This window comes from Chionomys nivalis, chromosome 22, assembly GCF_950005125.1.
Source record: "Chionomys nivalis chromosome 22, mChiNiv1.1, whole genome shotgun sequence".
In the NCBI taxonomy this organism is placed as follows: Eukaryota; Metazoa; Chordata; class Mammalia; order Rodentia; family Cricetidae; genus Chionomys; species Chionomys nivalis.
The window spans coordinates 41,798,782-41,824,091 of NC_080107.1; the positions used below are offsets into that span (position 1 = coordinate 41,798,782).

Here is a 25,310-nt window from a genome sequence, read left to right on the forward strand (position 1 = left end):
CCTTTATAAGACAGGAAACTGGGGGGATGAGAGCTTTGGTGACATGGCCCCTACGTAGTCACATTAGCCAGTAAGAGAGAGAGTGGTTGTTTGAACTCAGCCCTGAGCCACTGTTGCTGACTTGAGTGGGGTGCTGGTTTCTCACTCTCCTGCCCTTTCTAGGGGAGCTGTTGCTGCTTTGGGGTAGGTTCACATGGAGAAAGATATGCTGGAAGATGTCTGGCATGACTTTCAGCACCAAAACCAACACATTGGTGGTGAGGCAGAAGAATCATGTGCAGCCAGGACGGGGAGTGCTGCTACGGTATTGGAGCCAACCTGCCTCAGGGACCTTCTACAGAGGTACGCCAGGTGCCTGGACCTCCCCACTTTCTCACTGGGGAGCTAGGCCTGGGTTGCTGTGGGCAGGGCATTTTCTTTCTTTCCTTTTTAAAAAAGGTTTATTTGTTTATTATATATACAATGTTCTGCCTGCATACACACACACATACACACACACACACACACACACACACACACATGCTTGGATGCCAGACAAGGGCACCAGATCTCATTAGATGGTATGAGCTACCATGTGGTTGCTGGGAATTGATCTCAGGACCCCTGGAAGAACAGCCAGTGCTCTTAACTTCTGAGCTATCTCTCCAGCCAATGTGCAGGACATTTTCAATAGGGTCATGGGTAGGCCAGGAGAGAGCTGGCCAAGCTGGAAACTGGGAGTAGGCAATGTCTTCCAAATGGTCAGGATGGGGTTCCTTTGTGGCCGTGAAGCTGGATGGGTGGAATTGATATGGTCCACGTCATTGTTCCATCCCTCAGGCCACTGCCCCATTCCCTTGACCTTGGTTCTCAACTCTTTCAAGGTCCTCTCAAGTCGGTGAGCCACTTTCCCTCAGCCTGCTTCCTGTGACTTATATGTGTTCACTAGCGCCCACCAGAAAGATGCCCGCACTACATACTGCTCATACAGAGGGCATCTCATAGATTCCTGTTTTACCCAGAGCCCAAACAGTGTCCTCTGTGAGCCCTCTCGATCACCTTAGAAGTTTGATGTAGAAGCCCAAGGTGACTGACGATGTCTTTTACCTTGCCGATTCCAGATGTTTCTGCCACATCTGAAAGTGGTACAACAGGGCATGGCCTCTGCAAAGGCTTAGTGTGAACGTGTCACCCTTTCCCGCAGCTGCCACCAGCAGTGAGCTGTGCTAGTGGCCGAGCGCACAGGTGCTGGGGTCCTCCTGGGAAGCACAGTGGCTTCCTTCTCGTTGCTTCTTACTTCTCACATGCAGATAGTCCATCTTACAGGAAGCTTAGGTGCAGGCAAGTGCGGTTCACCGACTACCAATGATAGCAGTGAAGAGCATAACTGAAACCCAACTTTTCTGCCAGTTTTGTATTTTAAGTACTTTGTGGTATAAGTTCATTGAATCCTCATATATATATATATATATATATATATATAATGTTCTGTTTGCATGTATGCCCGCAGGCCAGAAGAGGGCACCATATCTTGTTATAGATGGTTGTGAGTCATCATGTGGTTGCTGGCAATTGAACTCAGGACCTCTGGAAGAACAGTCAATGCTCTTAAGCTCTGAGCCATCTCTCCAGCCCCCATTGAATCCTCTTTTAAAATTCCCTGCCTAAAGCATGCCACTGTTCCCTTCTCCTCACAGCGGAGGGAACCAAAGCTTGGAGCCTTTCTGTCCCTTCAATTTATTATGATTTATTATTATTATTATGATTGTGTGTGTCTGATGTGTGTGTGTGCATGTGCATGGCATGGTGTGGGTGTGGAGGACAGAGGGCAATTCCACGGAGTCAATTTTCTCCTTTCTTCTTTATGTGAGTTCCTGGGACTGAGCTCATTTGTCGGGCTTGTGTGGCAAGAACCAAGATTTTTACCCATTGAGCTATCTCATCAGCTTTTTCCTTAAAAAAAAAAAAAAATTGTTTTGTGTGTGTTGTCAGGCAGGGGGCGGTGTCAGAGGTTCTTTCGCACTGTGTGGGTCCTACCAATCAGACTCAAGCTGTCAGGCTTGCACAAAGCACTTCAGCTGTGGGGCCATCCCCACCTCCCCCTTTCAGATCACTGCCTGATGCTAGTCTATTAGAAGCGGTCTGAACGAAGGCTCAGCAGCGGTGGGGGGAGGGAGTCCGCTAGGGACCCTCTGGTGGTCCACAGCCAGCCAATTCGCTTGTTCTTGCCTGTAGAATGTGACAGGCAGCTCTTTGGACCTCGGGGTGAAATTGTGAGCCCCCAACGGAGCCCAGATGGGAGGAATACAAGGAGCTGCCGGCTCTTCATCAGTGTGGCCCCACAGGCCCGCATTGCCATCCGTGCCCTGGCCAGTGACATGGGCACTGCCTCTGAGAGGATCAATGCCAACTATGTCTCGGTGAGGTCACCAGGATGGGGACAGAGATGGGGTGACTTTTAATATGCTTCTAGAGAGCTGTCCCTAGGAAGGAGAACGGGGATGCTGGGTTTAGGGAACCCTTTCAGTTTATTTCTCACTCCAAAATTCAAAATTATTTGAAAGAACAGGAAAGAGGGTTTCCTCCACACTAACTCACCAGCAAATGCTCGCTGTTCCACCTGCAAGAACCAAGAGGGAAAACCTTTCCTGGGGTAGACTGCCTGTTGACCAGGGTGGAAGCATCATGTTCAGGCCTGGTATTTTTTTTTTTTTTCCAGAAGAGCATAGGTAGGGTTGCGGGTTTGTGTGCTCTGCAAGATATCAGATCACCCCATAATCAGGCCTGGGCAGGATTCCAGCTCTGGCACCTGGCTGTGTATCCTAGGGAAGCAGCCCAAAGCCTCTGAACTTCAATTAGAATGGCATGTCCCTCATGGGGGCTCCTGTGGGAATCAAACATGGTTCTGAGTAGCCAGGAGTCTATAAATTTAGATAATGGTCACTCATGGTTTCTACTGGCTACTTGCTTCTCCCCAGATCAGAGATATCCACAGCCTGAGGACCACAACATTTTGGGGGCGGCAGGCACTCTTCTGGGAGTCCGAAGGCAGCGAGGCTGAACTGGAGTTTAGCCCTGGTTTCCTGGAGGCTCATGCCAGCCTCCAGGGTCAGTACTGGACCATCCCACAGAGGACGCCGAACAGGACAACAGTCTGACTCTGTCCTAGAGTTCTCTCCAACCGCCAGAAAGGGAGGCAACCCTCCACTTAAGTGACCAGCCCCGGAGCGTGCAACACTAGCCTCTTGAGAGGTTCTAACGCCTGCCAACCTTAGGGAATCTCTTTTAGGGACTTTTCCAGGTGCAGAAGGGCTGGGGCTGGGAGGTGGAGATCGGGAAAAGCAGTCCCAGCCCCAGTAGCTAATAAAGGATACAGGAAATCTGACTGGCGTTTTCCTCCCATAACCTGCTCCAGCCGGGTTTGAAAGCTCATTCTACTGCAAGGTGGAGTTTCCTGGTCATTTGAGTAGGACCTTTGCCATTTCTAGACGACTTCTTCCAATCTTGGGAATCAAAAAAGGCCAGTCCGAATCCGGCGCACCCGATGGGTCTCGGCGGCGAGGAGACCCTTACGATTGTAAACACGCCCCTTATGCTAATATACGACAGTCCCCGCCTCCCGCCCCCCACTACTGGCCTGCGGGTCCGCCCTTATGCTAATCGCCGCCTCTCCCACAAGGCCGTGCGCGGGTGGACACGTCCCTTTGTGCGTGCCTGGGGCTGCGCACAGCCTAGAGCGTAGCGTCCCAGCAGCATGAGCGGCTCGGGCGCTGCCGGGGCGGCCGCGGGCCCTGCCCCGCCGGCGCAGGAGGAGGGCATGACATGGTGGTACCGCTGGCTGTGCCGCCTGGCGGGCGTGCTGGGGGCCGTGTGTGAGTACCGCGGCCGGGGGAGCGGGCGTCCCCGGGGTTGCCATGGCTCCTGGCCTCGGGCCTGTGTTCTGCCATCCGAAGTGTGGTGGCCAGAGGCCGAGCTGACCCGGCCTTGTCCAGAGGAGCCGAGACTCACAGAGGACGCGCGTCTCTCTTTTTCCTGGTCCTCCTCGGCCTGGCGATGCTCACCTGGGCTGGGGTGGGACTGCTGAATTCCCAGCCTTTGGGCAAAGCTTGTTCTTAAGTGGGGGCGGGGGCAGGTCGCCACAGGCTAGCAAGTTTGCTTGAGAGTCTGACGGTGCCAGGGGGTAGATGGCCCCACAGGATGGCTGGGCAGGGGGTGCTGGAGAAGCAGCTCATTGGTTTCTCAGTGTCCATTTAGACTCCAGCTCTTCAGCTGTCCACTCTCTCCTAATGCTTCTCACCGGCCCGGAATCTTCCACACCAATCATTGGTTCACACCCCCTTGAGCTTAGGTCCCAGAGAGCTCTAAAAGGATAAAAGAGAAAGGCAGGTCTGCCTCTTACGTGCAGCTATGTTGCTGGCCTTCCAAACCAGACTTGAACGGAACGTGTTTCCTAAATCCTGTCTGTCCCTTTCATTGTGAATTCCTAGAAGCCCAGGGGGAATACTGGTCTCAGGAAAGGGAGGGCAGAGGATCCCATTGCCTACCCGGTACAGGAGCCGAAACTGTGTGGGTAGGGCAGACCCATCTGCTCTCTTGCCTGAAGGAGTAACTAGGAGCCCCATCTATTCAGAGGCTCCTGCTGGAAGTTCAGGTGGATTGGGTGGGGTTAGTTGTGTGCTGCCCTGGCAAGGCAGTTCCGGAGGGAATTTGCTGAGGTTGGATTCAAATCCTCTCCAGTGCAGTTAGCTATTTCAAGGTGGTGTTAAGGGGTGCAGGAGCAAGGAAGATCCTGATCCTGATCATTACGTGCTACCGCCCTCCCTCCATCTTGGTGATCCCATCAGTAACCCTGGTGACTTCTAGATTGACTTTGGAAATCCCGCCCAGTCCTGTGCTTCCTAAAGTGGGTGTCTATGCTACTCCAGAAGGTCTCCCCCAACTCAGCCCTCCTTCTGGGTTGAACCATAGTTGAAATCTTAGGGGAAACCCGTGGCACTAACTTCAGTTGTCCCCTGAGCCTACAGATTTTGGGGGAGGGGCAAAGTGTATTTGCTTTAGGAATTCAGTAGGGAGTTTTGACAAGAACTGTGTCTTAACCACTCATTTTGGCACAGGGCTGTCTTCTCTTAGAGTGAAGAGCCTTGGAGGGATTTATTCTGGTCCCAAAGGCATCTGGAGACAATAGCTATAAAGAAGAAAAGATTGCATGGTGACATCTGCCTTTTATGGAGGACATAGCAGTAGCAGTCCAAGTGGATGTTTCTGAGTCCTTGGTTGTCAGAGGACTTCTGTTTCTCTGCATTGTGACCTGGTCCTCCCCAAAGCTGTCTGTGTAGGACAGCTTGGGTGAAGTGGAGCCCCAGATGGAATGCTGATGCCAGCAGTGTAGGCTCCTCAGGTGAGACCAGGCCCAGCTCCACACGGGCAGGAGGTGCATAGTCCCTCACTTTTGTGTCCCCAGGAGCTTTGCAGCCGGAGCCACACATGGGTGAGTGCTGCCTTGGGTTCTTTATTAGAGAAGGCAGTTTTATGGCATAGGATCTGGGCCACTCAGATCCATTCTCCTGCATCAGCTTCCATTGGCATAGTGTAACAGGAAAGAGGAAAGCGGTGGAATTCCAGGCCCAGTGGAGGGATCAGCTGCCATAGGCCTGCTGCAAGTTTAATGAGTTGGTTGCTAATTGCAGCCTCAGAGGGCCAGCACTCTTGCCCCTCCCTGGCGACAACCTGGGCTTGTGTCCTACCAAGCTGGGCAACTCCCAGGAATGTCCTCAGAGGCTCCCAGAGTTCCTGGTCAGGGACTTCCTGGTGAAGCCAGCTGTAGGCTGTGAGTGGGTGTGGCAGACTGTGTCCCTGAGGTGCTGACAGAGGAGAAGAGCCTCAGGCTCCACACTGAAGTGAAGTTCTATGATGGGGAAGAAGAGGACACATTGTCCCTGCATGGCGCCTTGCTGTTCTAGTATTGGGACACAGCATGGCCATGTGTAGGAGAGAAAATGAGCTGAGGGGGCTGCATACCCAGGATGGATCACTTGGCTGGTGTTTTAGACGTGGAACTGTCACTTGGATCTTACCTGGTGCCCATCAGTGTATCAAGAGAAGCATCCCTATCCTGACCCAAATTCAAGCTGTAGCCAGACATAGTGGCACGTGCCTGTAATCCCATCCCCCAGGAGGCTGAGGAAGCAGGATAGTGTATCTTGGGCTACAGAGCAGGACTCTGTCTCAATGGGGGAAAAAAACCAAAACCCTAATCAAGCAAGCATAAACAACAACAATCTCAAATAAATCTGAGTAGAACTTTCCAATTCAGAGGGCTTTTTGAGCAGCCTACTTTGTGGATGGTGATTGGTGGCCTTTTGTTGAGAGCAGAACAGGCCTGACCTCTTGAGGGGGTTTTGATAATGGCTGGGAACCAAGAGCTGGCCAATCAGAGCCTTAGGTTTGAGAAGGGTGTTGCCTTTACCATCCCCCCAAGAGTGAAAGTAGCTGGATTTGAGGTTCAGGAACAGGCTAGCTGTCTCAGGTGAGGGTGGGTGGCTGAGGGAAGCTCTAGTATTGAATATGTTCTCAGTGTCTGCCCAGTCAGCCTTCTGCCGTGTCTGCCACATACCCCACTAACTCCTGCCCATGTCATTTGCTTTGAAGCCTGTGCCATCTCTGGACTCTTCAACTGTGTCACCATCCACCCTCTGAATATTGCAGCTGGCGTGTGGATGATGTGAGTAGCTGTGAGTGGCCTGCCCCAGTGGGGCTTGAGGTCTGTGATGCGGGTCTTATCCCCCTCCCTGCTCCCACCAGTGATGGGCCAGGGGGACAGCCGGCTGAGCCCTTATTGAGTACAGGGTCACAGACACAGATACTGAGCATCTACCCGGCTCAACACTGTAGACTCCTCATCTACTGCAATGGGATCTTCCCTCTCGGAGCTCCAGAGCCATGGTGTGTAAGGTCAGAGTTGGGGGTCTAAGAGGGAGAGAAGAGGGTGGTCGACCAGCCGTGAGGCGGTGAGCAGGGCTAGTTAGGGGGGCAGATGCAGGTGTAACTGGTGGCTATAGATGGCATCCACAGGTGCGCTCCTTATCACCCTCTTCCTGGCAGCTGGATCCCAGGAGGGGGCGCCAGAGAGAGGGCTGCTCAAGGCGCAGGGGAAGTATTAGCATTTGTTAGTGCCTGCCCAGTCATTTGGGGCAAGGTACAGGTCCTGCCTTAGGCCTAGGTCAGGGTGATTTTGGTCTTGTGGTGATGTGTGTGGAGGCCTGTGCTGACCCAAGGCGGCGAGGATGGGAACTGTAGAGGTTGTGTACAGATAGGAAGAACAGTGAGCTGATATTTGGAAGACTAGCAGCCACGGTGGGCAGGCAGTGGTCAGGAATTACAAGAGCTATGTCTGTTAATCAGGCTGTAACAGCACTTTTTTCCAAATGTGGCAAAGGCCCAGTTGTCTGGTCATGACCATTACCCACCTATGGAAGCCAAGGCCTTCAGCACCAGCCGCTTAGCTGCTCCCAGCAACTGGGCAAGGATTGAAGCCACCTGAGTAGAAGCTCCCAGCATGGGCTGCCCATTACCCTGCCTCCGGCTGCCTGACCCACATGGTCTCAGGCCTCAGGCTATGAGCAGTCCTCAGTGACTGGGGGCAGCCTGCCCTCAGTGGCAGTGTTGGTGACTATGATAATACTCCTAGCAGCTGGCACTGTGGCTAAGTTCTGTGGGTGAACATGCTGCTGGCTCAAGATAACATCGAGGCAAGGGCCTTAGTTAATTGCACAGTTGGAGCCGGGCGGTGGTGGTGCACACCTTTAATCCCAGCACTTGGGAGGCAGAGGCAGGCGGATCTCTGTGAGTTCGAGACCAGCCTGGTCTACAAGAGCTAGTTCCAGGACAGGCTCCAAAACCACAGAGAAACCCTGTCTCGAAAAACCAAAAAAAAAAAAAAAAAAAAAAAAAAAAAAAAAAAAAAAAATTCACAATTGGAAGGATAAAGAGATCAGATACCAGGCTCTTCCGCCAGCATGCTTGGGTAGTTACGGATGCTGCTACAGCAGTGGGGTGAGGTGGGGTGTTGAACTGCTTGGCAGAAACAGGTACCTTGTAGCATCTTCTGAGGGCCTGTGGAAGGGTGGTGTTCCTTGAACCACTGGCGTGAAGCTTGTCAACTATCATTGTCCTTTTTGCCTTTGTCCCTGCAGCATGAATGCCTTCGTCCTGCTGTTATGCGAGGCGCCCTTCTGCTGCCAGTTCGTGGAGTTTGCAAACACAGTCGCTGAGAAGGTGGACCGGCTGCGCTCCTGGCAGAAGGCTGTGTTCTACTGCGGGTGAGGAGCTGTTGGGTGGGGCCTATGGCATGGTTCCCCAAACTCTTACTGATTAAAGCAGGTATTGGTGAGGTGGGCGGGGCAGGAACAGGTAGAGGCCTTTCTTTCCTGCAGGAGTTTCACTGGATAGCTGTGGACACAGCCACTGGCCCATCCAATAACAGCTGCTGAAGAGCGAGACCCAGTATTTGCCTTCTGGAGTTCAGCTGGCTGCTACGGCCACACAAGTGTTCTAAGATCTGTGGTGCTTGCAGCAGTGTGTATGTGTGTGTGTGGGGGAGCAGCTGGGAGTTGCCAGGTAGGTCATATGCAGCCTTGAGAGGAGTGTGACCAACCTAGAAGTTCAGACATGAGATTGAAGAACAGAAAACACCATTTCCCTCTAAATACATTTTCTCCTTTTGGTTCTGACAAGTATCATAAGACTGCACCACTTCCAAGATAAATTGAATACACAGAAGCTTCAGAGAAGGGCTTTTTTTTGTGTGAGAGGCCCGGCTAGGCAGTGATATTTATCATAGTTATCTTTACAATCGGGTTAGACCAAAGCTTGGTGAAGGCTCCGCGGCTTTGGCAGTGAGAATATACAATGAGTGTGTGCTTGCTGGCGGTTTTCTGTTGTGTCTAAATCTAAAGGGATCATAGGATCACAAAGTTCTAATCAGGCTACCATGGTGTCCTTTGGTTTGTGTGTGTATGCACGCACACGCACACGTGCACACACACACACGCATGCATACCTATATGTAGGTGCACATGTGTGCGGATTTTCCTCAGTCACTTTTCACTTGTTTTTAAGGATAGGGTCTCTCACAAATTTGGCTCGACTGCCTATCTCTACCTCACCAGCCCTGAAGTACTTGGGTTTTTATGGGGATCCAAACAGGGCCTCACGCACGTGTGGCAGGCACTTTACCAACTAAGCTGTCTCCCCACCCTTTGTATTTGAGGTGGTCTCATTATGTAGACCTGGCTGGCCTTGAACTCACAGAGATCCATCTCTGCCTCCTGAGTAATGGGATTAAAACCGTGAGTCAGCATACCTGGCTTTCTTTCAGTTTTTAAGATGTGTTGTCATGATGTTCACAGTAATGTATGTTTATCAAAAGTCATTTGTAAAGTAGAAAATGGTCACTGCAGATCTCACTACCTATTTTTTGGTATGTGTTTCTCCAGTCAATCCAGACACTTTTGAAGCTCATCTTTAACCTGCTTATAAAGATTGAACCTGCTTTTTTGACTTGCTGTGGTATTCATATTCAGTATCATCACAAAGACTATGACCTTCCTTTTAATGTTAAACACATTTATTCAGCTGGACACAGTGCCTTTGTTTTTATTTGTTAGCTGATGTCAGTCAAGCCTGGTGAACATCTAACTGCCAAAACTACCATGATGACATCCTTAGGAGATGTTTCCAGGTGTGAAATTACCAGGCCAAAGGCTATGGTCATTCAAAAGATCTTAACATACGTGACTCAGTTTCTTTGAGGCTATCTGGGTGTCCGTCCCCTCCCCACCCAGTGCCTAGTGCTAATTTAACGTTTATATTCATTGTCTAGGAAGTAAAATACCCTTCTGTATATTCTCATTCATTTTCTTTCTCAAAAGGTTTCTGGTCTCTGGTCCTGCTCTTTTGAGAGCTTTAATGTTTGACTTTGCAGGCTGTGTGTTTTCAGTATTAAAGACCTCAGATTCCTATGCTATGTTTCCCATTCTGGTTTTTCCAACCTATTTGCCTTTAATGTTAATGATTTTCCTCGTGTGATCTTTTCCCTCGAGATTTCTATTATTTTATTATAGAAAACCCTTGACTTAAGATGGGTTTCTGTTTTGATAAAACAGATGATATCTTATTGAAACATGGTAGCACTCCTCACCTACCAAACACAGCTATTACCAACCTTCACCATGCTTCAAGCCCTGACGCTGGGCATTGTGACTTGGTATGGTGCCTCCTAAGGTGGCCTGCAAAGCTTGGGGCTCAGAACTCTAGTCAGTGTCTGTTGAGTACTGCGAGCACAACCATAGATGGACTGTAGTCTGCTATATATACCGCGAGCACAACCATAGATGGACCGTATATAGTCAAGGACCCTCCACACTTGGAAGCACTTCTGCTATAATGAAATCTACACCGGAAGTCCAAGGAGTTAAGTTGGCTTTGAGTGTGTGTCATCTTCCTGCTCTGGGTGCCTCCTCTCCAGAAGTGACTGGGCTGAGGGCTGGGCTGCAGGCTCCAGAACCTTCCCGAGTCAGCCTGTCTGGGACTCACCTCCTGTTGGAAAATCCCATCCCTCAAGACTGAGCTGCAGAGGATCTTAGGTGGAATGGACCCACCACCAGGTGGCGCCAGCCTGCTACTGAAGCCCCAGCTAGAGCTGCACTGGGTCCAGTGTTCCCCTGGGCATGAACGGGGTGTGGGAGTCAGGGTGTGGTGGGATGGTGGTGCTTGTTGAGGTACAGCTGGCCCAGGATTGCTGTACTGATGAGACTGTTCATTCAGTGTGAGGTGGGTGTGGGATAAGTGGCCAGCAGTCCTCACCTGACATCAGGATCTCAGGTTTGACCCCACTATACAGTGGAGATGGAGCCTTAAGAAGCTAACTTGGTCACAGGACTGTATGGATGGACTATACCCCCATCCTCTGGCCCCAGCCTCTCTGTTCTAATGAATCATATACCCAGCTGCTTGCTATTTAACCATTTGTGGGTCACAGATCTTGCCATGAAGACCTGATATGGTCTTCAATTCTGCCTCCAGAAGGGATGTTTGAGGCCCTCACAGGGCCAACACATGGGGTGGGAGCACACCCTTGACCTCTGTTCTCTCCTAGGATGGCCATCGTTCCCATCGTCATGAGCCTGACCCTGACCACGCTGCTGGGCAACGCCATCGCCTTTGCCACCGGGGTGCTGTACGGACTATCTGCCCTGGGCAAAAAGTGAGTCCACAGCCCAACCCCGGGGTGGTGCCTCCTTTGCTGCCCCTGCTACCCCATCTCAAGTGGGAAAGGTCTGGGTGGAGCCCTCTGTCTAGTTATGCACAGTGGCCATAAGTGACTTACCTGTGCTCTCAGGAACAGAGTCAAGAACTCAGGGGACAATGTAGGTGGCCCCTTTTGCCTGGCTTGCACTCCATCAGGTATGTACCAGACACTGTAGCCAACTGCCACCTCTCCCCTTCAGCTTTGTACCAGCAACATGTGCCCCTCTCAGTGGAGCAAGGCCTCTGTCCTCTTGATGGTGACCTCTGGGGAAACATGCCTGCAGGTCCTATCTGGGTTGCAGCCTGGGAGTTGGCAGTGGGAGGGCTGTGCCCATGGAACAGCTTCTTTTCTTCCCCTAGGGGTGATGCCATTTCCTATGCTCGGATCCAGCAGCAGAGGCAGCAGGCAGATGAGGAGAAGCTGGCTGAGACTCTGGAGGGAGAGCTGTGAGGTGGCCCAGGGTGGCCCACCCTCATTGCCTACTGCCACTGGGTTCTGTGGGATGTCTGGAGAAGGCAGAGCGCCAAGTCCGCAAAATGGCCTGGGAGAGGAGTCCCTGCAAGTCATCATGCCTCAAGTCGCTGTGCCTACCCTGTTCTCTGGACCTGCTCAGCCTGGAGCTCCTGCCCCACTGGTACTGAAGACCTGGGCCATAGGACATGGATGGGATGAACTCGCTCCTGTCAGCCTATGGTGCAGATTCCTGCGCTGGTCACCCAGGCTCCTGCCGCTTCAGGTCCGAGCCGGCTGGCAGGTGAGGCTTCAGCTCTGCCCCATGCACCTGTCCTCAGAGCAGAGGATGAATGCAGCAGTGTCCTGAGGCCAGCGACTGTTGCCAGGAGCAGGAGAGATGGCTGGTCCTTTGAGAATCTACAGCGCTCCCAGGAAGCAGCTTCTTGGTCAGAAGAGCAGCCTTGGCAGTGGCCAGAGGGCTGGGTGGAAGTCCCCTGGTGCCTTGGCCAAGCTATTCCAGACACCTTGTTGTTCCATCTCCCATGGGCCTTGCCTTGACCTCCAGGTCCTGCCCTCCCCCAGCTCAGGCTTTGGTGCTAGGAAGGGTGTGTTTGTGTGTGTGGTGTGCGCTGGGAGCATGTACTCCTGCTAATATGCAGTGAGAGCCTCTTTATCAGTGATGGCAGGCTCACTATTTGTAGGGATTGACCTCAGGTATTCCTCCCAACCTGCCCCTGGCATCCTGTAGCCTTTGAAGAGCTGAGCAGAGACTCAAGTCACCTCTCACACAGAGCTGGCCCTGCCTCAGGTACTAGACCTTGGTGAGTAGGCCTGCATGGCTAGGGTATGGAGAGCTGCTACTCTGGAACTAGGCCTCCTGCACATACCCTGGTTGTCCCCCATCCTTCTGCACTGTTATCTTTTCCTACTGTCCTGTGATGTTGGCACTAGTGGCTGCTTAGATGGGCGGGACCCTAGACATTAGGCACATGTTGGTGGTCTGGCTGAAGATGACGTGAGATTCTAAGCCCCGCCTCCCTCCTGCACTAGGACTCAGCTGGGCCTGCTGCATGGGACCCAGCCCAGGAGTTGCTGAGTCTCTGGGGAATCTTTAGCTCACCAGTTTTTGGAGCCAGGAATACTGGGCATTCTATTTTGGATAGAGACTCTTTGATATGTGGGCTCTGGTCGTTTCTCAGAGAGCCTGGCCACAGTGAACCCCAGAGTAGCAGAGATGTCACAGTGTAGCTGGCTTGGCCGGACATGTGTCTTCGAGGTTTATGTGAGGCTATTTTTTCTCAAGCCAGGAATGGGCTTCAAGGGCTCTGTGTATGTATGTTTGGGTGTGTCAGGGCCCATGTTCACAGTAAGACCTGTCTACCTCCCAGGAGGAGCAAAGGCCCTACCTGCCCCTCTGGTTACTTGTATTGGCATAAGATTCAGGTCACTTCTGCCCAGGCCTTCTGTCCCTGGTATTGAAACTCACTGGCTACATCTGTGGATAAGATTGGATCCCAATAAGGAAATTGATTTTGTACTGGGAAAGCATGGGGTAGGGGGATAAAGGTAGAGAGAGGGATACAGATCAGAGTGGGACAGTCATTTATATCCTGAGGTTCCGGAATTAATGGTGGCTCTGGAGCCCATTGCTTTGCTTCTGAGCACACACAGGCACTCTCTAGCCCAGACTAGGCCCCTCTATTGCCTGTGACTGTCTTCTGTGGCTCCCTTTGCCACCCACCCCCTGGTTTGTTTTTGGTTAGCTTACATTTGGAGTAAAGCAAGGCTGTAGTTGGTATGCACCGTCTACCTGTCACCTTCTGTCTTCAGTGTCTGGGACTGGCAGGGAGACCCTGTCTACGCCTGCTGGGCTGAGCCTGGCCGGAGCCTGCTCACAGGGTCTCAGAGTAGTCTATCTGTAAAGGGTGAGCTGGCGTTCAACCCCACGGTGGCTGCTGCTTTCTCTGCACTATGATCACGTCCAGAGTGCCCTGGCAGTCTGGGCTGAGTTGGAGGGTAGCCTGGCTGCTGGGGTAAGGAGCTCCTGGAATAGATCCCGCTCCCCTTTCCTCCCTGAGGCAGCAGGCCCAATTCCTTTATTTTGAAAAACAGTGAACAGTTTTCAGACTAGAAGTATCCAAAGGTTGGAATGGGTCCTGTACTCTGGCCTTTGGAAGCCCAATGTTCCCCCCAAGGTATCCAGACCCTGTGGGTGCAGGACCCTGTCCTACCCATGGCCAGCTGATGAGAACAGCATGATGTGATGATGTCCCTGTTCAGAGCCACTTTGCCACCTCCAGCCCTGTTCTCTGTTCTCAACGTGGCTCTGCATGGGAAGTGTCCCTTGCAGGAGTGAGAAACTAAGTGCCAGGTCCCCTGACAGCCTTGTCCTTGGGCACAGCCTTTGCTCAGTCTGGGGCTGGGCTGCCTGCTCCCCCTGCAGGTCTCAGTTGAGGTATTACAGCACCGTAGGCTGCCTGAGCTGGGGCCAACCAGCCCATGTTTGGTGACTGTCCGGAGGTGGAAATGTGTTCTGCATTCTGGCTGATGGCAGGGATGCTGCTGCTCCTGGTTGCAGGTGTGACTCTGGCCAGCGCAAAGGCCTGGCCTGGATGATGTGGTCCCTTAGAGCCAAGCCCCTGACTAGGGCCTGAAGGACATCCTGCGGGTTTGGAAGAAGGCCTCGATCTGCTCCAGCGAGCGGCCCCTGGTCTCAGGCACGCAGCAGCCTGTGAAGAGCAGGCTGAGCGCGCAGATGGCCGAGAAGAAGAAGAAAGGCACCTGGAGGCCGAAGGCATTCTGCAGTGGGGAGTTGGGGAGGGAGTCACTGAGCAGACCCAGCCCCCAGCCAGAATTTCATGGACTCAGCCAGTATTGACAACCTGTGGGGTGGCCTTCATCTGGCCACTGCTCTGCTCTGAAACCTCCCGGCTTTCCCTACTATCCCCAAATTGCCCTCAGCCATCCTTGGAAACTGCTGTCTTAGGTACCACACCCAAGCTCTAGGCTGCCTACAGGGCCTGGTGGGCAGCATGTGTGTCAACCTTCCTCTTAACCTCGGTCACTGAGGGAGGAGGGCAGGTTCTGGCTTGTGCTGACCCAGCTGGATCGCCTTGATAGAGTCTGGAGCTGGCCAGCATTCAGGTGTTTTTAGGGCCTGCTGGCTGGCAGACCTGGGAGCTAGGTATATTTAGGAGGGACCTCACCATGCTATAGTCAGGTAGCAGGGTTACACTGGAGAAGCCTAGCATCCAATAGGTCAAGAGACAGTACAGCTGATCTGGGCTGTATCTCTGGGCTGGGAGGTAACTTGACTCCCACAAACAGCCCCCCCCCCCCCCCCCGTGTGCTCCTGTTTCTTGTCATGGCCTTGGCTGTGCTATTACGTGGCCACTCTTAGCCTCTAAAGGGCCTGTGAAGGAAGACTGCTAATGGAGAAACCGCACTGGGAGTCCAGGGGCAAACACTCACCACTGCCAGCAAGAAGTACTTGGTGAGGACAAAAGCTGTAAGCCAGCTGACCAGCACGCAGAGCCCTGAGGCCACACCACGGGCGCGCAGGGGCAGAACCTCAGACATGAGGAGCCAGGTGATGGGCCCCCAGCCCATGGCATAGCCTGTCCAGAAGAGGGGAGCAGTTGGGCTCAAGCCCTGGGGACCCTCAAGCTGTCTTGCCTGTGTCTCTTGGGTTGTAAGGAAGTCCTATTCTCCAACTCCCCAACCCCTCAGGCAAACCAGGACAGTAACAGAACCCTGTGCCCCCACCCAAACAGCCCATCCCAGGGGTCCCCACTGCCAGCGTGTTCCTACCCATAATGAAGAGCATGGTGGCCAGTAGGGGTATCAGAGTGAGATAATTGAAGGATGTAGCTGGGGGCTGCTCTGTACCCCCCAAGGTCATGATCTCCAGTCCCAGAGTGCTGTTGGGGGTCAGAGGCCTTGGGCCAAAGTGGATGTACAGCCCCAGCGTCAGGTTGGCCACAAACATGACGGATGCTGTGGACACACGGGCACTTCAGGACCAAGATTCTCCAAGCTTGAGACCCTTCCCGAGCCCCACAGCACCTCTTTCTGGGCAGCAAGGCTGGCTTGTAAAAGGGGCAGTCCTTCCACCCCCCAAAACCCCCAACACAGAATAACAAGCTCAGGGTCTCTTGCCAGCCCTGAGCTAGGTGGGTGGGCTCCCTTGCTCTTGGAGCTCTGGCAGATCTGTCTGAAGCAGCCACCATGTGCTAGGGAAGCTTGGGTATGGCCCGAAGATTACAGTCCACCCAGTGGCTATAGGAACGAGAGGCAAACATCAGAGTGGGGACACTCACCTGACACATAGAGCAGGACTTTGCGGCCAGCCAGGTCCATGGTGACAGCCGCAATCAGCACAGACACGAGCCTCACAGCGCCCACGATGGCTGCATCCTGCTGGGAGGGCTGGGGGCAAGACACTGGGCTGAGAGGCCTGTTCTGTACCCTGCCCCGACCTAATTCATGTCAGGGCACTCAGGCCTAATCCAGGGTCACTGTCCCTTTTTGCCTTGAGCCATCACAAGTACCAAGCCCTAGGTACTTTCTCTGCACCCAACCCTTTTCTGGTGTGTGTGTGGGGGTTCCCCAGTACAATACACTATGCCCACTGCTAGTCCTAGTGGGCACAGACCCTGGCTGGGCAGTGATGGTGGACCGGAGTCATCCTCATCTTCAAACCTCATTGCAGGAAGAATGTGGTGGTGGAACTGGGCTCTCAGGGACCTCACAGGCCCCACCTGGGATCTGAGCCTGGGGCCACGGTCCCAAGAGTCCCACAAACACTTAAGCTTCACTTGAGGAAAATGTAATTGAGGCAGGGTGTGAATCAGAAGTGTCCAGGTCTCTGTCACCTAACTCCCTGCTTGTATTCTCCTCAGCAGCCTCACGGGACTCTGGGCAGTGCTGGCCAGTGTGTGTGTGTGTGTGTGTGTGTGTGTGTGTGTGTGTGTGTGTGTGTTTCTCACCAGCACCACAGACGTGCTGTCAAAGATGGTCTGCAGGTACACGAGGATGGGAGTGATGCCCGTCAGCTGCTGTAGAAAGCGCATCAGGACTGCGATGAGAATAGGCCGGTACACGCGGGGGTCCCGGGCCTCCGACCACGACACTCGGCTGCTCTGGAACACAAAGCTGCTGCTGAGGGGCTGTGCCAGGCTCTCCAGCCTTGGCCACCCCGTCTTGGCACCTGTGGGTCTAAGAGAGACCCGGCCACCGGAGGTTGCCTGGGCTCTGCACACTAGGAAGAATCAATCAATCATTCCGAGGAGAGGCAGTCAAGGCTCAAAGAGGCCCAGTGAATGTCCAAGGCCGCAGAGAGCCTTGCGTGCCGGGCTCGGATCAGTCAGCCCCACCCATGCTGCACCTGTCTCCGCACATTGTCCTGGATCTGCTCAAACTCCCAGTGGACCTCCGAGTCAGCTCGCAGCCAGGTCAGCGCCTGCAGTGCCTCCTCATCCCGGCCCTTTGAGAGCAGGAAGCGAGGCGAGTTGGGCATGAAGCTAAGCAGCAAGATCATGACGAGGACAGGCCCCTCCCCGGCCACAGCAAGCCACCTCCAAGGCAGCAAAAGACCTGGTGAGAGAGGCTTTAGTGAGGGGCTGAGGCCTCTGAGTAACCTCACTGCTCTCCTGGCCAATCCTCCCGAGTGCCCACATCTCTGTAGTAGAGGCCATGAGGGGCTGCAGGGATTGCCTGGACCCTGGTACTAGAGTGAGCTTCTTACAGTATAATGGGAGAAGGTAGGGCAGGCTGGGCATGGGACTCTCACCCCCATCACCCAGGCAGGCAAGCTCCTGTATGGGCGTCCCTCAATGCTGACAGGGTACTAGACAACCTTAGTGCTGTGGGAAGGTGGTTTGAGACTCCTGCTGTAGAACAGGCCTCACTGCTCAGAGATGTGGTACCCATGGGGGCTAGGAAGCCAGATGTCCTGCCTATCAGTGCTGGGTCTTTCAGGGAGAGTTCCACCTGCCCTCCTTACCGCCCCCATCTCCAGAACCTGCATGCTGAATTGCAGGATGATACTTGCCGAGGGCATAGAGAGACAGGGATCCAAACACGGACATGAGCTGCGGTGTAGCCCCAAGAGCTCCACGAACACCAGGGGGTGCAATCTCAGACACATATACCTGCAAGACACATGCCTGCACTTGGGGCTTTAGTGGGAATGCATGTTTCTGGGCCCACTGGGGTGAGAGAGGGAGGCCTTGGAGCCTGGAGAAACTGGCAGGGGACTTGTTCTGACCATAGCTCTGACCTTCCCTTCTCTAGCAAGAAAATAGGCAGAAGCACTCAGCTCTGATGGGCATGGAGTGGGGGTGGGGAGGCAGACACACAGATGGACTATGACGCCGGGACCCAACCAAGCCCAGGGTATTCAGGCCAGGTGCCTGTGTTTCTCTTAGTGACCCCTTTTCCCTCTGTTTGGCCAGAGGACAGGTATCTGTAGGGAGTACTGCATGAGGTAAGCAGTTGGGGCTGGGGGGGGCAGGGGCAGGAACTTCCCTTCACATCCCTTGCTCAACGCAGATTTTCTTCAGTTGAGCAATATATAGAACTGAGGTCGAAACACAGGATAGGAAGCTTTTGGTGACAGTGATGTCAGCTTCTTTGGTGGAGGGAGATGAGGTCCCTCAGGCAATGTAGGAGACCCCACACACTCTACTGAGCAAAAGCTCAGAGGCAGGGGTGGCCTGGAACAGCCCTGAAGCAGCGGAGACATCAGGTCTTACCGGAATGCAGGCAGCAGTGAGTCCCCCGGCAAAGCCCGTCAGTGTTCTCCCCAGCAGGAGCATCCAGAGGCCACGGGCACCAGCCATGAGTGCATAGCCAATGACCGAGGGGACAGCTGAGAACATGATGCTGAGCTTCCGGCCCAGGAGGTCATTGAGTACCATAGCACTGAGGCCCCCAGCTGCGGCACCCAAGGTGAACACGGACTGCGGGGGTGCGAGAAGATACAATGGCCTTCAGCGTTCTCACCCCCAGCAGAGCCTAGAGATAGTTCCCCCAGGGCTGACCCAGAAGGTCATCGGTCGAGAGCCCCCTGTCGGAGTGCACAGCAGCCCGTGGACAACCATATGGGAGGGTGCTACAACTACTGATCTAGAGGTGCAGGGGGGCCATCTGTCCACAGTGGCTCAGCTCAGGAGTGTCCACGCTGGCCTCAAAAACAGTCATCTGCCTCCGCCTCCCAAGTCCTGAGATTAACGACGTCCTCCATAGCTCCCACTCTACCCAAGAGACTTAAGATTTGGGGGTCATTGGAGTTGCTGGAGAATAAGGGATTTGCCTGGACTCTGTTACTCATGAGCAGTGGGACCAGGGCACAAAGCTTGGCTTGTCTAAGCCTCAGTTTGTCAGCTGTGTAATGGGGAGAGCATAGGTTGACCCCAGGAGTAAAACTGTTTCACCAAGTATCTGAGCTGTGTGTTCCCTGCACGTGCCTACCCTATTTGAAATGCTCAAGAAACCCTAAATCTTTCCAACTTGGTTGTCAAGTTGCAGTTCTAACACAGGGTCTACTGACATCTAATGCTACAGTCTTGGGCTCCTGGGCTCTTCTCTATTTGGCCACACTATGTCTTTCTCCAGATGACACCTCTCCTCCCTCTGGCACCTGGCGTTCCTGCCTCCAGACACCTAGGAAGATGTCTGCTCTGCGGTGGCAGCCTGGCTTTGGGTATGCTATTGGGAAATCTTCCCATCAGCCCCTCCCCGCATCTCTGTAGGATGTCACTTCCTCATGGGTCTTGCCATCACCACTAGCAGACAGGAGTGTGTGAGGGAGGCTTTAGGGGGAGGTGCCAAGGCTGAGGGATTTTAGTTTTCTGTGGTAAACAGGCTGAGTGGGTCCATGCTCCCCTACTACCCCGCCTGGCTTAGAGAACAGGTCTCACCCCAAACCAGGATGCCTGCTTTTTGTCCAGGTGTAGTTCTGGGTCAGAAGAGAGCTTCAGCGCAGGAATGACTGGGGACGTGTAGACCAAGGCATACCCAAAGCTGAAATTGCCCAGAACAGCAGCAAAAGTGGCCAGGAACACCCTTCTGTTTTGCAAGACCCTGGTGGGGAATGGGGGTGGAACCAAAGGACCAGGGTCAAGTCCTCTAACTGGATCCTGGGTTCCCAGACTGCTGCCTTCCCTGAGCCTCGTGGTCATCCAGCTCAGCAGACAGCAGGGAGAAGCCTGGGTCCAGGGCCAGTCAAGTTGGTACCTCCTTGAGGCCTGAGCAACGGCTCTAGGAAATCCCCAGGGTGCCAGCTGGGGATGGGGACCCTTTTTCTCCAGAAAAGGGGTCATGGGTTCCCTTTCCTGCTGTGCTGCCCAAAACTTGCTCTGTAATCTCAGGCAAGACCCTCATCCTCTCCCTATCTGTGACAGATGGGTCCCCACCCATTATTTTTTGAGAAGGCCACTTCTCTATGGCAGATTAGCTCTTTAAATAGGACTTGCGAGCATGCGGTTAGAAAGAGCCAGATGACTCTTGGTAGCCATTCACCAGAAGTCAGTTGCAGCCCAAGATGTGTGCCGACAGCCTACTGGAGATAAGGCCAGTCCAACCTCCCACCCCACACGCCCTGCGACTCTCACCCGGCCCGCGTCCTTTCTCTCGGCGACGCGGGCGCCTCGGGGAAGGTGTCATAGTCCAGACCCTCGGATCCTAGCAGGGGCTCCTGCATGGTCAGTGCCGAGACGCTGGAGTACACGCAGGCTGGACTGAGCAGCCGTGCTAAAGCATCCGCCCGAGCCCCCAGCGCGCGTCAGGCAAAGCTCCGCCCTGCGGCTACGATTGGCTGCAGGGCGGCCCTGCAGGGCTGTGCTGTCCAATGGGACGGTCGCTTGTCTCGGATGCAGGATGCGGTCGGGCTCTGGGGCGCGTCCATCCGCGTGCGCTTTGAGGCCCTGGGTTCTGCCGGGGAAACCCGCTCCAAGGGCAAGGCGCAGGGCAGGCGAACACTAGCGAACACCTGTTAGGGTGGCCTGGGACCAGCGACCAAGGTCTCTGAGCCCTACTCCGCCAGGCTTGTGTCAAGGGCGTGGACCGCTGCTCTGTGACTAGGTCCAGCACAAACAAGCCCACAGAGGTGAAGCTCGCCAAGGTCGCATGACAGATTTTTGTCTCACTCAGCCTTACTCTGTGCCCTCTCCTGCCATATAGATGTCATTTCTATATCTGTCACCCCACTGCTTCCGTCTTGACCCTAATTAAATCTGAACAGATTTGGGTGGGTGCAGTGCCGGGAGGATGCCTGAGCAGAGACAGTTTGGGGAAACTCCAGCAGGTGCCATGGGGGTGTCTCACCCCATAGCTGGGGCAGAACCCGGGGCCTCTCTGCTAAGCAAGCAATCTGAGCTATATTCCTAGCCTCTGGGATTTCCTAACTGTCGAAATAGCCTGGTATTGTTCAAAATCATTCCAGTAGTGGCATAAAAATAATGAAATGAAGAAAAATCGAAACAGAAACTTCTCTGGATGCCTATTCTAGGGTGTGGAAAAAAGCCACTGTCAGGATGCCCGCTTCTCGCTTGGGTCTTTTCAGGCATGGGCGTGGACTCACTTCCCCTCCACATTCATAAGCTGGCCCTTTATGATCAGGCTATTAAAACAGTAAAGGGCATGGTAGATACCTTAGTTCCCCTTTACTACAGTAGAAACAGTATGACAGAGGACAAGAAGCCAGGAAACCACCCATCTCCCACAGTCCACCACGGCTAGACCTCTTCTTTCCTTCCTGTATCTTCCTTTCATGTCTGTTACCTAACAGGGGAACGTGACTTCTCAGTGGCATTCCACTTCATACCAGTCTCAGAACACGCATGTTTATTTGGATTTTATTTTAGGGGTTGGAGAGATGGCTCAGCGGTTGAGAGCCCTGGCCCTGGCTGCTCTTTTTTTAAAATTTTGTTTATTTTATGTGCATTGGGGTGAAGTTGTCACATCCCTTGGAACTGAATTTACAGACAGTTGTGGGTGCTGGGAATTGAACCCCGGCCCTCTGGAAGAACAACCAGTGCTCTTAATCACGGAGCCATCTCTCCAGCCCCTGCCCTGGCTGTTCTTGCAGAGGACTCAAGTTTGACCCTCAGCGCCCTCTGTACCTCCATTCGCAGGGTCATCAATACCCTCTTCTGGCTTCAGCTCGTGGGTGATGCAGACATACATGGAGACAAAACACACACATAAAAAATTTAAGATATGTAGATTTATCTTTATTGTATGTTTATCTGTTTGTGAGTATGTGCCCCTGAGGCTAGAAGCGTTAGGCTTCTAGGAGCAGGAGCTATAGGCAGGCGTGAGTCACCTCATGGTGATGGGAACCAAACTTGGATCCCATGGAAAAGCAGCCTAGTCTTAAGGATTTAACCACTGGGCCATCTCTTCAGCTCCCCTCCACCCCTTCTCCCCCTGTTTTGAGACAGGGTCTTCTGTATTTCAGGCTGGCATCAAACTTGCTAGTTAGCCAACCACTTCAATTTTATCCTCCTGCCTCCACCTTCAATTGGTACTGCAGGCTTGGCTTCATTCTGTGATAGGTATTGGACTCAGGCAAGCACTACGCCAACCGAGCTACAGTCCAGCTCCTATCTTTCTTTGAGACATCTTTCACCGAGACACTTCAATACCCCTGCCTCAGATCACTAAGTACCTGGGATTAGCAAGCTTGGTGATTTTTGAGGACATCTCTCACATAATCGGTTTTGAACCCTACTTCTTGTATCCTGGCAATGCAGTTTTTAAAGGAAGTATCATAGTTGCTCCTTAAATATCTGAGACAAGATCTTTCTAGCTATGGCTGGCCTAGAATTCATTATATAGACCAGTCTGGTCTGTGTTGAACACACAGAAATACTCCTGCCTCTGCCTCATGAATGCTGAGATCAACCTAGTTTAGTTGTCTCTTTTTGAGATTGAAAATATTTAGTGGTCTGCCAGGGAATTTTTTAAGGACCTTCTTTAAATTTTTTTTAAACTAGATTCTCTCTCTCTCTCTCTCTGTGCACATGTGCCATAGAAATTGAAGAGGTCAAAGAACTTGGGGGTCGTTGGTTCTCTCCTTCCACCATGTTGGTTCCCAGGGTTGAACTCAGGTTCAGGTTGTCTGGTTTAGGAGAAATTGTCTTTATCCACCGAGCCATCTCACCAGTCCAGGACAAAGCAGGCTGCTATATTCTACTGGGGCAAGGCAAGTTCTCTTATCATTTTTCTTTCCCATGCTCCTTTGTGGTCAGTGGCTGTGTAGTGTGGGTGGGTAAAGCAGTTAACTTCTCCCCTCTTCCTGGTTCCTTGGAATGCCTTCTTCTTCCCCCATCACCGTTCTCATGACTTAGAATGTCCCTGGCTCAAATTTAGAGAAGGGAGGGGAGCACACAGAGTGGCTGGAGCCTGCCCCAATTTGGCGTAAACTCAGACCCTCACGCTTTCTAGCAAGTGCCTCTACCCACTGAGCTATCTCACTGGCCCCTGTTGCTTTTCTAATTGAGCACATTTCCCATGCAAGACAGTTGAGACTTTAAGCCATGGTTAAGTGGTTTTTTTTCTGCTTGGGTTTTTTGTTTGTTTGTTTGTTTTTTGTTTTGAGACAGGGTTTCTCCGTGTAGCCCTGACTATCCTGGAACTCATGCTATAGAGCAAGCTGACCTCGAACTTAGAGATCTGCCTCACTCTGTTTCCCCGAGTGCTAGGATTAAAGGCGTGCGCCACCACCGCCCACAGTGGTTAAGTGTTTTTTTGGCGCTTTGTTTATGAGAACTTGACTGCCTCACCGACATGAAGAAGGTCATCTCTGCCCACTTTTTTCTCAGTTCCTTCATGTATTCCCAAAACAAGAGTGAAGTTACAAACAGGACACACTTCCCCGTTCTTTCCCTGTTCTTCAGGGGGCTCCTGGCGCCATTGGTAGTTTGTGGAACCAAGGATCGGGAGCCAAGACAAAGCCAAAGCAAGTGCTGGTGATGTTTTGTTCCCACTAGCTGTGATCAGAACTCCTTCTCCATCATGGCAGGGTGTGGACTCCTTTCTTTCCCTCGAGGCTGCTTTCTGCTTACGACTTCCCTCCACCTTTGCCGTCTCCGCTGGCTCTGGGATCTCCCTTATTTTCCCATTTTCAGGAGGACTCACCTCCAGTTACTTCCTCTTGTACCCAGTGTTCTTCTGGTTCCTGCTATGCCCATAGTAACCCGACTCAAGTGCTTTCCCAAAAGAGGTGTGGCTATACCCCGTGATATTTTCTGGCTGTTCCTACTGCCATGGAACAAGGTCAATAAGTTTCCTTTTTTCCCCCTTCAGTATGTATTCCAGGCTAGCTGATCCATGGGTTGTGCGTGTGTGTGTGTGTGAATTTTATATATAATTAACATATAATATTTAATATATTTAAATAATGTATAGGTGATGCTAGGGTGCCCAAACATATAAAGCAAATAAACAAATTCTGTTTCTAGTATCCAGGTCTAGAGAAGGAACAGAGGAGACAAGAGGAAAAAGATGGAGTGAGAACAGGCAGCTTGAGATGGCCACTGGCTCCTCTTGAGGAAATGAGGAGACACACAGATCACAGAAAGGGACATTGTCTGATGTTGGGTACCTTCCTAAGGCACCTTGCGCTCCCCTGAATCAAAGGCTCCTTAGACAGAGCTCAAGCATCACCTCTGCCCTGGCCACCAGTTGGCCTCTCATGAAGCTGTTCTCCTTTTGACAATCTGCTGTAGCTCAAGCTGGGCTCAAAGTCACTGCTACATTGCCAAGGTCAAGCATGGCCAACCATCACTCCTGCCTACCTGTGCTGGCTAGTTTTATGTCAGCTTGTCACATGGGAGAGTCATCAGAGAAGGGGGGACCTCAACTGAGAAAATGCCTCCAGAAGATTGGGCTGTAGACAAGCTTGTAGGGGATTTTCTTAATTAGTGGTTGACGGCGGGTGGTACCATCCCTGGGCTGATGCTTCTGGGTTCTATACGATGTCAGGATGAGCGAGTCAGGAAGCAGCTCCCCTCCATGGCCTCTGCATCAGCTCCTGTCTCCAGGTTCCTGCCCTGTTTGAGTTCCTGTCCTGACTTCCTTCAGTGATGAACAGTGACTTGAAAGTATAAGCCAAATAAACCCTTTGCTCCCCAGGTTCCTTTGGTCACGGGGCTTGCTCACAGCTATAGTCACCCTGACTAGGACACTCCCCCTCCTAAGTGCTGGGATCGCAGGCCCCATATTGTTTTTGGAAATTTATTTATTTAAATCTAGTATGCGTGCATGTGTGTGTGTTGGGGGGCGGTCTTTTCTTGCATGCATGACTGTGTACCATATCCATGTCTGGTGCCCCAGGGGACCAGAAAAGGACCTCAAATTCTCCAAGACTGGAGTTACAGATGGTTGTAAGCCACCATGTTGGTTCTGGCAATCAAACCAGGGTCAGCTGGAAGAGCACCCATGCTCTTAACCACTGAGTAGCTTCTAACCTTTGGGTAAACTTTAAAGCCCTCTCCTTGATAGCACCTTTCTAGTCAGTTCTTTGTTTTGTTTTCCCGGACAAGGTTTTTCTGTGTCATGCCGG

General features: G+C 52.6%; 3 protein-coding genes across 4 annotated transcripts in view; 2 read left to right on the forward strand and 1 right to left on the reverse strand.

The window, feature by feature from the left end:
* Window positions 1-3,191, forward strand: part of Adamts13 (ADAM metallopeptidase with thrombospondin type 1 motif 13) — a 33,661-nt gene extending 30,470 nt beyond the window's left edge. Inside the window, exons 27-29 of the mRNA XM_057755304.1 lie at window positions 163-342; window positions 2,215-2,399; window positions 2,958-3,191. Coding sequence (XP_057611287.1) covers window positions 163-342; window positions 2,215-2,399; window positions 2,958-3,137 — 545 coding nt within the window. The 3' untranslated portion in view covers window positions 3,138-3,191. The remainder of the gene's footprint in view (window positions 1-162; window positions 343-2,214; window positions 2,400-2,957) is intronic.
* Window positions 3,192-3,676: 485 nt separating this feature from the next.
* On the forward strand, window positions 3,677-13,552 carry Cacfd1 (calcium channel flower domain containing 1). Its single transcript, XM_057754857.1, has 5 exons — window positions 3,677-3,851; window positions 6,628-6,700; window positions 8,172-8,297; window positions 11,135-11,242; window positions 11,647-13,552. The coding sequence occupies exons 1-5, from the start codon at window positions 3,734-3,736 to the stop codon at window positions 11,735-11,737; spliced, it is 516 nt and encodes a 171-aa protein (XP_057610840.1). The 5' UTR covers window positions 3,677-3,733; the 3' UTR covers window positions 11,738-13,552.
* An 80-nt stretch (window positions 13,553-13,632) lies between these two features.
* On the reverse strand, window positions 13,633-20,503 carry Slc2a6 (solute carrier family 2 member 6). 2 transcript variants are annotated; one of them, XM_057754855.1, is made up of 10 exons: window positions 20,356-20,503; window positions 19,663-19,825; window positions 18,496-18,702; window positions 17,793-17,892; window positions 17,127-17,335; window positions 16,729-16,881; window positions 16,060-16,168; window positions 15,551-15,736; window positions 15,212-15,357; window positions 13,633-14,539 (listed from the first exon to the last, which is right to left on the reverse strand). In XM_057754855.1, exons 1-10 carry the CDS (start codon window positions 20,442-20,444, stop codon window positions 14,384-14,386), a joined length of 1,518 nt encoding a protein of 505 aa, XP_057610838.1. In that variant the 5' UTR covers window positions 20,445-20,503; the 3' UTR covers window positions 13,633-14,383. The 2 variants fall into 2 exon arrangements, with proteins under 2 accessions (XP_057610838.1, XP_057610839.1); XM_057754856.1 differs by lacking the exon at window positions 19,663-19,825 and having other exon boundaries at window positions 13,637-14,539; window positions 20,356-20,452.
* Window positions 20,504-25,310: the final 4,807 nt, after the last annotated feature.